This window comes from Balaenoptera acutorostrata, chromosome 2 (genome assembly GCF_949987535.1).
Source record: "Balaenoptera acutorostrata chromosome 2, mBalAcu1.1, whole genome shotgun sequence".
NCBI lineage: Eukaryota > Metazoa > Chordata > Mammalia > Artiodactyla > Balaenopteridae > Balaenoptera > Balaenoptera acutorostrata.
Window position 1 is genome coordinate 55,485,474 of NC_080065.1, and position 15,011 is coordinate 55,500,484.

The window sequence follows — 15,011 nt, forward strand, 5'->3', positions numbered from 1 at the left end:
GTGGGAATGTAAATCGATACAGCCACTATGGAGAACACTATGGAGTTTCCTTAAAAACACGAAAAATAGAATTACCATATGACCCAGCAATCCCAATCCTGGGCATATACCCAGAGAAAACCATAATTCAAAAACATACATGTGGGCTTCCCTGGTGGCATGGTGGTTGAGAATCTGCCTGCCGGAGCAGGGGACACAAGTTCAAGCCCTGGTCTGGGAGGATCCCACATTCCGCGGAGCAACTAAGCCCATGCGCTACAGCTGCTGAGCCTGTGCTCTAGAGCCTGCGAACCACAAGTACTGAAGCCCACGCGCCTAGAGCCCATGCTCCACAACGACAGGCCACCGCAATGAGAAGCCCACTCACCACAACTAGAGAAGGCCCGCTCACAGCAGCAAAGACCCAACAAAGCAAATAAATAAATAAATAAATAAATAAATAAATAAATAAATGGCAGTTCCTATTTAATAATAATAAAAAAAAAGACACATGCACCCCAGTGTTCATTGCAACACTACTTACAATAGCCAGGTCATGGAAGCAACCTAAATGCCCATCGACAGAAGAGTGGTTAAAGAAGACGTGGTATATATATACAATGCAAGATTATTCAGCCATAAAAAGGAACAAAATTGGGTCATTTGTAGAGACGTGGATGGACCTAGAGACTGTCATATAGGGTGAAGTAAGGTCAGAAAGAGAAAAACAAATATCGTATACTAACGCATATATGTGGAATCTAGAAAAATGGTACAGATGAATGGGTTTGCAGGGCAGAAATTGAGATAAAGATGTAGAGAACAAATGTATGGACACCAAGGGGGGAAAGCAGGGGGTGGGGGGTGTGATGAACTGGGAGATTGGGATTGATATATATACACTAATATGTATAAAATAGTTAACTAATAAGAACCTGCTGTATAGCACAGGGAACTCCACTTCGCTGTACAGCAGAAACACAACATTGTAAAACAACTATACCGCAATTAAAAGAAAAAAAGAAAATACAAGGAAAGACAAAAAAAATTATTTAGAGAGGTAACTGAGACCTAGGATGAAGGTAGTTTACTCTAGAAAGGGATTCATATTTATTTTTTCATGATTTTATTGTATTATCAATAGTGGACCACCTTAATATGAGTGCAAAAATGGGTATTACTTGGACAATCCAAAGATTCAAACTCTGAATCTAATTCTGTGCAATAGCATGTCTGTTTCAACTGGTGTCCTGGCTTATTGTGAATGTCTTCTGCTGGATGTCTCATCTAGGTGTGGGTTTGGTATTTGATTTATGCCTCCTCACCACTGAAGGCCATTAAAAAACCCAGACATTTTCCTGAATAGGCTAATGCCCTCAGGGCAAAAGCACATTCTTTGCTCCTGTATCTCAGTGAATTTCCATTTTCCCTTCAGATTTGGCCTGATTTTTTGTTCCTAACTTATCAGGTCTTTAATGCTTTTAAAATAATTTTTAGTGAATTCATTCCACTTTATTTTCAGCAGACGAGCTAGTGTCTATAACCAAGCCTTACCATTACTGAGATAATCTCTTGGAACTTTTCACGATAATGAAATCATCTACTTGTTTGTGTCATCAACTAGGTATAAGCTGCATGAAGGCAAGAACACTGTCTTACTGTTTTCTGCATTTACAGCACTGAGCACAGGACCTGCTTCCCAATAGGTAATTTTAGTATTAATAAAAGTAGCTCCTTGTGTACTTTTAGGATCCTATTTCAATCCTTTACTCTCACCTCAATGTCAGACTTCTAAAAAATCTGAGTAAGCATCACAGGATGCCTCTCTTCTTCTACTGTCTCCTTTACCTCCTTCCCATTCATCTTTATTTCCTTCCTAGAATAGACTTTCCCAGGTCTACGGACTGAACTGTGTTCTTCCAAAATTCATATATTGAAGCCCTAGCCCCCAGTGTTACTGCCATTTGGAGATAGGGTCTTTAGGAGGTAATTAGGGTTAAATAAGGCCATAAGGATGTGGCCCTAATCCAGTAGGTGGCATCATAAGAAGAGGAAGAGACAGATCTCCCTCCCTCTCTCCCTGTGCACATGTCCTGAGGAAAGGCCAGGTGAGCACACAGTGAGGTAGCCGTGGCCTACAAGCCAAAAGAAGAGGTCTCAGAATGCCAACACCTTGATCTTGGACTTACCAGCCTCCAGAACTGTGATTAAGATAAATAAATTTCTGTTGTTCAACCATAAATAAATAACATGCCAAATTTTGAAATATAAAAAGCCCATAATCTTTTTTTTTAACTGACCAGACTTCATACATAAAAATATACTGGTAATTAAGTACAAAGGTCATTTGCTACTCATTTCTATAGGTAAGTGAGAAGGTATTTCCAAAATTGATTATCAATATATGCTATGAATTTGAGGTCAAAAATAAAACCACTGTTATAGATTCACAGTTAGTGCAAAGATGTCTTCTGCAAAATCCCGTCACTTTACATGCAAGAAACTGACAATAGAGGATAGAAGTCTTTTTTTTTTAAGACTGAAAAAACTGATAGTAAATACATCCTCACTGCTTTAACTATTACTTGTCAGCATGATGTATAGGAGAAGAGAAGCACAAATGCTATTTAGATAACCAAGTGAAGCTTTTAAAAACACAGATGCCTAGACCCCAACCTGAGAAACACTTATTTCTCAATAGGGAGAGATGAAGTGGAAGTTGTGTATTTTTTCTAAAGCTCCACAGGTGAGTCCACTGCACTATCCTGGTTGAAAATCACTGATTTAAGAAACAACAACAACAACAAAAACCCTATGTCATACATAACTTTTTAAATATTTATAATTTTTATGAATTAGTAAAAAGCATTATGAGTTGTAAATTTTACATGTCAGATATTCAAGAATCTTTGAAAACTTTTCTGCATGTTAAAAGGCCATAATTAGAAAGGGAAAGATTTGGTATAAATTTTTGCAGAAATAAAAACTAGAAAATATATCAATGATGTCATTCAATATCACACTAAATAAAAAAATGAACCCAAAGTTAAACAGTTTTGTTTGCAATTATGAGAAATATATACGTGTAAAATTAAAAGTCATGTCTTCTGTTTTCCAGACCTGATAAATAATTTACAAGACCAACATCGGATAATACTCAATGGCTTTCAAAATAAAGATAAAAGATAAATCATGGGAAAAAACTGCAAATTTTAGAAAACAGTGCTTCAGTTTGAAATCCATTTCACTGATTCATTTTATATAAGGAAATCATGATCTAATAAAAGAGAAGTAAAAAGTCAATCTGACATGTTTTCCTTCATACTAAACATGTGGTTTTAAAGTTGATCATCAAAACTATTAACTGCTATTTACTACAACTATTCCTACAATCAGAACAGTGTATGAGCTATGCAGACAATTTTATAAGTGTTAAAAATGTATTTTAGGGCTTCCCTGGTGGCGCAGTGGTTGGGAATCTGCCTGCCAATGCAGAGGACACGGGTTCGAGCCCTGGTCTGGGAGGATCCCACATGCCGCGGAGCAACTGGGCCCGTGAGCCACAACTACTGAGCCTGCGCGTCTGGAGCCTGTGCTCCGCGGCGGGAGCGGCCGCGACATTGAGAGGCCGGCGCACCGCGATGAACAGTGGCCCCCGCTCGCCACAGCTGGAGAAAGCCCTCGCACAGAAATGAAGACCCAACACAACCAAAGATAAATAAATAAATAAATAGATTTATAAAGGGAAAAAAAAAATGTATTTTAATTTGTGTTAGTGGTCTTCTAATATTTACTGGATACTTACCTGTCTGGATAAAGAGAGTACATCTATGCACAATTTAACTTTTCATGAAGATATTTAATAGTAATTCCCTCAGGAGCTACTGCTATCTTTAAGGCATTCTGCCTCTACACTAAAAGGCCCCTTTCATGGAGTTCCTCTTTCTTTCTCTGTGCTTTACTGTTGAATGATTCACTTTTGCATCCTCTGCTTTAATGTAGCTTACACATCCTTCTTATTCATCCATAATCTTACTTTTTCACTTTACCCTTAGATAGAATTAATGATGATAAGGAAACAAGTTCATACACTAAACATACTTTGGGTACAGCATTTTCAAAGAATTCAAATTTCAGTTTTACTTTTGTTTGGTTGGGGATTTTGTTGCCTTCAGAACTATAATGTAATGAAAAGTTGTGTTTCTGGAATCCTACCTGCTGGGGTAAGTAAGGTAATATTGTGCATCTAATAGCAAATATTTTAAACTAAAAGAAAAAATTCATGCTCATAACAAAAATTTCAACAAGTTCAATCAATACCTCTCCAGATATCCCAATGGCTTCTTCTGCAGCTCCATACTGACCAATATGCCCATTCTGTAGTCGTTCCAAAAGCTCCAATAAAGCAAAATTTTTTTTCAATCCCCAGACACCTGAATCTCCTAGAATATAAAAATAAAAACTAAATCTAACAAAATGGAATATTATTTATTTTACCTCAAATCTCAATAGTAATTTCTATGTCTCATAGTTCAATCAATAATATCTAAATTTTAAAAATTCAAAGTTTCTCCATTTTCTGTTAATGCTATAACAGTTGTCTTAATATTCTCTTTAAAATACAGAACTCCTTAGCATTCTAAGTAGAAACATATTTTAAAGTTCTATTATTTTTCTATAATTTAACTTTATAAATCCTATTTTGTCACTGACTTTTACTACATATACTAAAACAAGTGCTTTAAATATTTTTAACAGCAACCTACAGCAAGAAATACATTTCACATTGCAACCCAGGATAACACACACACACACACACACACACACCTGAAACAAAAGATTTACACACCAATATTCACCCTCACAGTTTGCGACACACTCTGATGGTTTTTGTTCTATTTCTTTTTAAAAAATCCTATTCACAACCAATTAAATTGATTTTATGACTACAAATAAGCTATGACTCATGTTTGAAAACCACTGTATGAAAGATACACTTAACCAAAAATAAGTCCGTCTCTTAAGTAAACTGAAACTATAACAGCTAAAGATAATATTTTCCCCACCCCTCATCTAACCTAGAACCTAACAGCAGTCAATGAACATATAAGCTCTTTCTCACACAAATACACAGAGCTTCACACTAAGGCATGACAATAGTCCCTTTTAGGTAGGTAAGAATCTAGGCACATTTGAATAAGGACCAATGCTTCTTTTCCCCAGAACTGACCATAAAAGGCCAGGTAAGCATTCATATGTGCACGCACGTGTGCCCACACAATATGGGCATGTGCATACACACATGCACACGTGCAAACACACACACAAACTCTTCCTAAGCCTATAAATAAGAGCAGGATCCTTCAGCAATTAGAAGGAATATCTGTCTGTTATGATGAGCTTCTATACAACAAATACCATGTGACACAAAGCTGCCACCTAATACAAAAAAGCAAATAAATAAAAGGATGATGGGGTCATTGGCTACATGGCTCCCCTTCCTCTTGGCCTCTCTTTTCTAAGGGAGGAAGGGAGGGAAGAAAAAAAGGAAGGAAGAAAGGAAGATGAAGGGAAGGGAAGGGAAGGGAAGGGAAGGGCAGGGCCTCAACCTTGCCACCCCACAGGGCTTTCTCAACTGTTTTAATTTTTCACACGTATTCTACCTCAAGCTGAGTTCTATCCACTTTATTCATAAAAGATTAAGAAGTATACTGAGTCCTTTATTTAAAAGTATTATCTTGACGATATCCAAATACTGTCATTATATAGTAAACACATACACGTAAACTCCTAGCAGTATCTAGGCAGTATCTATCTACTGCCTAGTATATCACTTAATACTCCTGTAACTGTCAAAATAACTCTAAAATCTCAATGGCTTAAAGCAACGAAGATTTGCTTTTTGCTCACGCAGCAGCTCAAGGGCTGGTGAAGACAAGAGAGGCTCTGTTCCCTACTGTCCACAATCAGGGGACACAGGCCACTGCGGCTCCAACCACCTGGACCACCTCACTATAGCAGGGAGAAGGATTTACTGCAAACCATCATAAATCCATTCTTAACAGCTTCTACCTGGAAGTTAACACTTCACTTCTACTCATAATTTCACTGGTTAAAGGGAAATCACACAGCTCTTCCTACCTAATCATAAGAGGGCAGGGAAGTGTAATTTTACCGTGCGAACGGAAGAGAAGAACCATAAGTAATGCTGACCAGTATTAATAACCATGACAAACAACTACTGATACTATTCTTTTTTTTTTTTTTTGGCAAAATAATACCTTTATTACCTATGATTGGCAGATATTTTATAAATAAAATATATTTATTCTCTCCATGTTTGAAAAGAATTTCAAAACAACAAAATGATTTTATACACCATACAATTCAGGGTAGGGTTGGGCTCAGGGGACCACTTCATTGTTCACAGGGTGGACAGAAACCTCTGTCTCCAAACATTTTTGGAGCTAGTTTGACTTTCAGCTCTGAGTCCTGGTCCCAGTCTTGAAACCACAAAAGGTGGTTTCAAGGGCCTGGTGTGAGGGGAGGGTGAGGGCCTCTCCCAACCCAGCATTTCCCTGTGCTCACTGTGGGTTTCCACTCAATAGACCAGGGGCTGCCTTACAGCAGCAGCAGCTGTAAATCTGACGGAAGAACATTCTTCTAGTAGCTTCCAGATTCTAAAGACAGGGCCCAGTAGGACCCTCGATGGGCCCCAGCAGGTCCCAGGATGCCAGGAGCTATAAGCGCCTGATTAATGAGATGGCCCAGCTAATGGTCCCAGCTCCTGGAAAGCACGGTCAGGTTGTTTTACTAGGACAGTCCTTCATTTGAACGGATGTACCCGTGGAATCACACTGGCATTGGGCAGATAGATTCCATTTTGTTCAGGCCAGAACCCCAAGTCCCAAACCCAGTGTTCAACAGACACAAAGCGGACACCAATCTTGAAGCTGAAGAACACATGGTTGACCTCAAAGCGGACAGTTTCTACCTTGCCGGATGGAAACACGCATAGGAGAGAAATTATGCAGCATGGTCTGGTTGGCATCTAGAAGTTGGACAGTTAGCTCATATACACAGGCCGTGCCTTGTTGGTCTGTCCACCTGGCAGAGACACAAATCTCAATCTTTCCACTATACAGGAGTTCTGGCCACAGACCCTCCTCCTCCAGGTCCAACATTTCCTTCTTGTGACACCACCTTGTAGGCAGACAGGAAGGAGGCCCGGGAAGCGGCCCCAGGCCTGACCTCCAAGTTATCCTCCTCTCCCCAGCCGTCTCCACTGCTCTGCATCATCCAGTCCCGGAAGCCTTCTAGGCCCTTGGGGTTCCGGAGCAGGTTGCGTCCTATCGGTCCTCGCTTGCAGAAGCAGCCCAGGATGCAGGGCCTGAGGTCGTCAGCGGGGGGCAGGTAGGTGTGGAGGACAGGTGACAGGGCAGCACGGTCTCGGGCCAGGATGCTCAGCCTCACGTCCTGGCAGTCCACCAGGTCACGCCAGCACCGGCACACCCAGCGGCAGTACCCGAGCAGCATGTGTGGGGGCACGTGGCTCAGCACCATCTCGAGCAGCTCCATGGGCAGTTGGCCCAGACCCAGCGCCTCCTCGGGTTCGGGGTCCGGAGCGGAGACTCTGGCGGGCAGGCCCATGGAGGCTGAGGTGCACGTGCGTGGTCTCCTCGCCAGGCCCGGCTGCCACTGTGGGCATCTCAGCCATTGCTCCTCCCTGGTGGGCCATCACCTTGCCTCACGTGCTCCCTTCTCCACCTCCGCCCTTTTTATTCCCCTGCCCCTCCCTTCCTAATACCCAGCCCCAGACCCCTGCCCCCCCGCCCCAGCCCCATCCTCCCTCTGACTCTGATACTATTCTTGAACTAGAGAAGAATTCTAATTCTGATTCTCTCATATTAACAATAGTTTGGGGGGTTGGGGCATGGCGGGGGGGAGATTGGGAGTTTGGGATTAGCAGATGCAAACGATTATATACAGAATGGATAAACAAGGTGCTACTATATAGCACAGGGAACTATATTCAATATCCTGTAATAAACCATAATGGAAAAAAAAACAGTAATTTGCTTCTTTAGAAGCAAAAAATGATTTTTTTTCTTCTTTATACTTTTTAATAGAGTTTTCAAATTTTCTGCAATGTATATATACATTATTTCTAGAATACATTTAAAAATAGATTAAAAAACAATGACAGCAAACTATAGCAAAGGTCATTAACACATATTCCGTAGGCTGGAATCACGGCAAAAATCTTACCTACAAGCTATAGTAATTACCTATAATAATTACAACCTATACCTGAGGCAGAGTTGTTGGTTTGCTTGTTTTTTCTAATGTTGATATGATAGCAATCATGTCTGATTTCAACCTAGGATATGACTAACCATTACCTGTCATAAATTCCTAGTTTATCACAGTGAGGATGATAACAACCCACACTGTGGCATTTATGTAGAGAAGACAGTGCCCTTCAAAGTGGTGGAAGGGTCCATCCTCTGTGTGCAAAATATTAGTACTTCTATATAGTTTAATATAAAGAAGATGGTATGATATATATAAATTACAGAATAAAAGGCCAAATAAAAGAATGTCAAAATAGACATCTCCCCCCTCCACTTTATTATTTCTTGGCTAACAGTAAGTTAATGCTAACACTTTCCTATATTAGTTTTCTGGCAAATGGGCATACTACTTACTTAAATCAAGGACTACCAAAACCTTAAGAAACCCATTCTTTCCTTACAAGAAAATATTTTACAACCATGCTTCTTAGCATTTTAAAGCTTTTCAGTCTAAAAATCTGGGTACTCTTGCTTCCTTTTTTTGGTGGTTAAATTATTTTAAATGTGTTCCACTTGACATATAGTATGAATACATTAAAACAGTCTTAAAACAATTAGTGCTACTGACCTGAAAAAAACTGACAACCTTAAACTATTACTTTTGGAGAAATTCAATTATTAAAAAGAATAAACACAGAATTTATGGTTGTAAAGTAACTGTTCAAATGTTAATAAATGTTATTTCCAAATCCGGTATCCCACAGTAATTAATTCATTTTGAAAAATATAAAGTGAAGTTTTAAAAGTATGTAGGGGGACTTCCCTGGTGGTGCAGTGGCTAAGAATCCGCCTGCCAATGCAGGGAACATGGGTTCGTTCCCTGGTCCAGGAAGATCCCACATGCCACGGAGCAACTAAGCCCATGTGCCACAACTACTGAGCCTGTGCTCCACAGCTAACGAGACAGAACCACCGAGCCCACGTGCCCCAACTACTGAAGCCCACGCGCTTAGAGCCTGTGCTCCACGAGAAGCCCACGCACAAGGAAGAGTAGCCCCCCGCTCACCTCAACTAGAGAAAGTCCATGCACAGCAACGAAGACCCAACGTAGCCAAAAATAAATAAATAAATTTATTTTTAAAATAAATAAATAAAATAAATAAAAGTATGCAGGAAACTGAAAAAAATCCACCAGACCTTTAAATTCATTTTAACAGAAAACAAGGAGTAGTTAGTAGTTATCACTAGCTACAAACATTTCTGCCTCAGATATCAGTAAATAACAACATGCTGAAACTCAAATTACTTACCTGTATTTTCATTATTGGCCTATTCATGTCTAAGGTAAACCCTGCTTTACAGGCAAATGAAAAAGGTTAGTATGTTTTTCTCAGGTGTCTTAAAACTATTGATCTATAAGTACTGAATATAAAAATTTCAGAAGATGAAATAAAATTAGTACCTAAGAGTGGGCTAGTTTATAGCTTCAAGACTACTGGCTTTAATAGAAACTGAAACCTCCTTGGAATTTTATAATTTTTTTTTTTTTTTTTTTGGCTGCACCACAGCATGCTCCCCAACTAGGGATCAAACCCGTGGCCCCTGCAGTAGAAGCCCAGAGTCCTAACCACTGGACCGCCAGGGAATTCCCAGAATTTTATGATTTTTAAAATCAAGTAGAAAAAAATTGTTTTTTATGATATTTGTATTACGTGAACAATTTTATATATATTTTTTCCTACCTAGGTCTGTTACTTGTCGATCAAAAGGGCAACGGATTGCTCTTCCATGAAGAGGCAGCCGAGTGAGACAGTCATGACAGACTGTGTGGCCACAAAGCAGAAGGCGAGGAACTTTGTCTCCTTGCAAAGAAAAGACATCTTCACAAACTCCACACTCCAGCACCTAATATTTGGAAAGGACACATGTGCTCTTTAAATGACTTTAAAAGCATAAATATTTCAGGCTAAAAAGAAAAACCTGATCTAATTTAATGAATCAATCTTGTTAAATTACTTTATTCCTCCATGAAAAATACGGTCTAGGTATAAAATCTTAAATCACCTTTTATCCTTTCATCTGACAGATCTTACCACAATTATATCATAGTGAAATCTCCTTGAAAGGGTAAGTGTTAGGGATCAAGATAACATTGTACACTAACATCTTTAGCTTTTGAAAATTGTGACATGATTCATTACATCTGAATCTGTAACCATATATAACTCTACCGAAGTTGGGTTCTTAAACAATTTCTCTGCAATTACCTAACCCTCAAAAAACCATCATTAATTTGGACAAAAATAATTTGAAATATGTGCTAGGATGAAAACTTACCTTGTAAATTATAAAGAACTTGTTAAGAAAAGACTATAAGTAATTTTCAAGTGTCTTATACTATTCATTTACATTATACAATGTAAAGATAAGAATGCAATTAGACTTAAATTTCAATTCCTTGTTCTCGATTAATACATATGCCCCTGGGTTAGAAAACAGAAAATATTTTCTTTATCTAGTTCCAATTACAAGTACATGACTTGCTCAAGGCCACGTAGTCAGTCAAAAGAAAGGTGACAAATCAACTATACTTAAATTAAAAAAAAAAAAATCAACTATACTTCAACTAAAAAGAGAGAAAGAAAGGTGACAAGAAGCGGCATATTCTGATTCCCCGGTCCATCAGTTTGTTTTATAATTAGTCAACAAACTATATTTATATCAATGAAGGTACTTTTATTTCTTAATATACCTGAAGTGTTTCACAATTTAATTAATTTTTTAAAAATACCCACACTGAACTGTTTGATTGTACCCCGAACTCGGTGCCCACCATCCACGACCTACTACAATCTGGCCCCTGTCCTATTGCTTCTCTTCCCTTCCAAACTCTATTCTCAAACTATATCAAACAATTTGTAGTTCACAGCACATAACAAACTGTTTTTGCCTCTTTCTTTATGCTAATGCTGAAGAAACAGCTAAATAGACATTTTCCTAGTGGATTCTTTTTTTACATTAATAAACCAACAAATTCGTAAATGAACACACTATCCTTTGGGCCCCCGTGTACCATGGATAAGTGTCGATCTTAACATCCAAAACACCTTAATACTTTTATTGGCGTTCCAGCCTGTCTTTCCCTGTTAGACCAAAAAGCCCTCAGGAACAGGGTATTCCAAAGACCAAGCACCTACATGCTTATATTAATGAAGTCCAACAAAATAAAATTTTTAAAACAGCCAACCACCATCCCCCAACAAATGCATAATACAAGGTAAAAAACAGAAAACCCAGAGTGGAAGTCAGACTTAATCCATTAAAATTTTAATCTTAACTCCACAATTAAACTGGAGTCAGTGCTTGAAATGTAAACATCTTTCACTGTAAATAAACTGATAATTCATAGCTGGCTTGCATCTCCGTACGGTTCAAAAGAAGCTGAAGTGTAACACATAGTTCACAGAAAAGGAAAAGAAAACAGCTCATTAATTATATGAAAAGGTGTCCAATCTCACCCAAAACATTTTGAAGTCAGTTGAAGCTATCCCAATATACTTTTTTTCAGATTAGATTTTTAAAAGTTGGTAACACTTTGTGCTAGTGAAAGTGTGGGAGAATAAATAAACTGCTGGTTGCTGTGAAATGTTTATTGACTGATATAGCCTCTATGGAAGGCAATTTGGCAATACCTATCAAAAGTTTGAATAGCTTAGTAATTCTACCTCCAGGAGTTTATCCTACAAATATCACATGTGTGAAAAGATCTATATGCTATTCCTTAGAGCACCTTTTGCATTAGCAAAAGATTAGAAACAAAGTAAATATATATGGAAAATAAATTATGGCACATTCATATACTGCAAAACTGCGCAATCTGGGGAGGAAAAGTTAGGAAATTTTTTATGTACAAACACAGAATGATTCCATATCAACAAAGCAAAGTGAAAAACGACATAGAATATTTAACTTTTGCATAAAGGAAAGGAAATAAAGAGAGCATATATTTTCATATATATTGTTTTACAAGCATACTATCTTTCTGGCAAGATACACAGGAAACATTATATTCGAATTGTAGTTCTCTTTGAGGAATGGAAACAGCTGGGCAACAGCTACACATAAATCATATATATATATACACATACACACACACACAATACACACACTTCAAATTATCCTGTATTTTTTAAAAAGGCAGGAAAAAAGTTTCACTTAAATATCCTCACTTTAAAAAAAAGAACAAAAGAAAAAAAATCCTCACTTAAATATCAAATTCAACTAAATACAGAAAAGATATTCACAACAGAATTAGGTATTATAGATGCAACATTTTAAATAAATGTCCTCACTATAGTGACACCATATTAAACTTATATATGACAATAAACTCCAAAGAACCAAATTAAAATTTTACTTTTTTCATTCATCTCTAACCCCATCATTACACAAGATAAGAGAACTTACTCATGTTGCGACCATAGGTTTTTTTCCAAAAAGCACTAGTAAAATTCCACTGATTAGTAAACCAAACATAATTCCAAAAATAGTTATTAGACTATTTTGCATCAACTCAGCAAATAAGAGTAAGAAATTTTTTCTTCAGTATTTATTAATAGGAATTGTGGCTAACAGCATAAGAAATTAAGTCCTAGATAGGAAAAAAGCTCTTTATTTTACAAACTTCACAATATGCCAAAGAGGGCTTCAAACTTATTACGTGTAAATCAAATTTTAATACACCAGGCCATATTTTCAAAGGACTAAGAAAGCTCACTAGTCTTTTGTGAATGTAAGGACCAACTTTGGTCTGTTTTTCGTAACGATAAAAACCCTGTCATCATCTACTTGTTCATTAAGCAAGAAGCCATTTTACATATATATATATTACCATTATATACTTCAACTTTTACCTTCCAATGAACACTTCTTGCTTTCATCTGTGAGATTTTTTTTAAATTTATGCCACTGTATTTCTTACAAATTACAGCATGAGGATCTTGCCAAAAAGGACTATCCTACTGCACATCTCAGTCACAATTTACACATAAAAATTAAGATTAACAAAATGAGCCTCTAATTTATCAAACTCTGTGCTATAATAAACTGGAGTTACATCAGGCTTTGGTATATTTTTCAGATTTTAAGGCAAACAGGGTAACAAAAGTAGATAACAGCAATAATATCCATTCCAATTACTTCTTAATTGAAGTTAATTCACAAAATAACCTTCAGGTATTCTCTACATAGAAAAAGCACAATTCAATAAATAAAATCTCAACCATACAAGTTGAATAATAAGAGGGCTCCTCTGCATCTCAGATATGCTATGTACCTTCAGAATAACTTCATTAATATATAAAGGTCAGATAAATCAACAACCACCAATACTGATTGATAATACAGTTGTAAGCAGAAATGTATCATTTGTTGTCACATAAAACCAACATTAGGTGAAAAACCATAGGTGTCTATTACTCAAGATCTTAAAAGAACTTCTGATATCTGGTCCAGTGGTTCTGAATCCTAGTTGCACATTAAAATCACTCTGGGACTGCAAAATATATACTGATGTCAACTTACTCAGAAATGGGGGATTAAGTAGTTTCTTTTTTTTTTTTTAATTTTAAGTCCTCAGTGATTCTAATATGTAGCCAGGAATAAGAATTGCCAATATCTCAGACTACAGATGATCCTGAAGGTTATTCTACAAACCTTTAAGATCAGTTCTCCCTTTCAGATCTATCTACCTATGGAAAAGTGAATTCTACATACTTCATCTGAATTTTTAGTAAACCCACTTTAGAGCATTTACACACGTTAGAATTTCAAACTTCAAGCACAGGGTAATTCATATTCCCCAGCGTTAATGGGGCTGTTGGAGACTTCTCAAAGGTGTTGACAGACCGTACTCCCAAAGGAGGAGGAGGCGGGTCAACCAATAACAGAGGTCTGATTACAGAAGTAGTGCGATAGTGAAAAGCATACTTTACAGCCAGTCAACTCTGGTTCTGCTACACAATGTTAACTGAAACCTGAGTTTCCTCACCTTTAGGACTGGAATCAACACTTACCTCCTAAACAGATATTAACGAGCTAAAATACCTAACTTAGTACCTGGCGATAATAACGGCTCAATTTCCTAAAAATAAGCTAATTAATGCCTGTTGGGCTTAACTAAAAACAGAGGGCCTGGGGAAAGACCAGCCCAGGTCACTCTCCCAGGCCCATTAGCTCCTTTTCACAAACGTCCCCGTTGGCGACTCCAAGCAGAGGACTAGCGTGACCAGAAGACCAGGTAACCTCAGGCCTGCTGGGATAAAGGTCCGGAGGCGAGAGACAGGCTTGTAAAGCCGAGAGGGGCCAGAGGCCGCGCATCCCGCCCAAAAAAAGGCAGGGCCGCGGTGCTGCCGCCAGATCTCCGGGATAAACAGAAGGGAGGCCGATGGTGGAGAACAGAGCACGCAAGGTCCCTCACCTTCACCACGGCCGTCCCCCGGCTGCCCTGACGACCACTGTCTAGTCCCGCTCCAGGCTTGTTTACAACCAGGGCAGCCATCCTAGGACGAGCGGCGCCGCAGAAACAGCCCTCAAGGCCTTCACCTGATGGGCGGGGTAGAGCCACCTACCCAGAAGCCTCGGCGCTCGCCGGAGGCGCACAGGCGCAGTACCACGCGGGGCGCTGCTGGGACGGTCTCTTCTCGTATCCTCCCGCCAGCCGCTAGGTGTTTGGGTTCG

The 15,011-nt window shown here is 38.5% G+C and overlaps 1 protein-coding gene and 1 pseudogene across 1 annotated transcript in view; both read right to left on the reverse strand.

The window, feature by feature from the left end:
• TRIM23 (tripartite motif containing 23) overlaps positions 1–14,908 on the reverse strand; it is a 39,024-nt gene extending 24,116 nt beyond the window's left edge. Inside the window, exons 1-3 of the mRNA XM_007176029.2 lie at positions 14,752–14,908; positions 10,016–10,178; positions 4,300–4,421 (exon numbers count right to left, since the gene is read on the reverse strand). Of these exons, the coding sequence (XP_007176091.1) occupies positions 4,300–4,421; positions 10,016–10,178; positions 14,752–14,832 (366 nt within the window). The 5' untranslated portion in view covers positions 14,833–14,908. The remainder of the gene's footprint in view (positions 1–4,299; positions 4,422–10,015; positions 10,179–14,751) is intronic.
• On the reverse strand, positions 6,529–7,738 carry LOC114236932 (F-box only protein 27-like; annotated as a pseudogene).
• Positions 14,909–15,011: the final 103 nt, after the last annotated feature.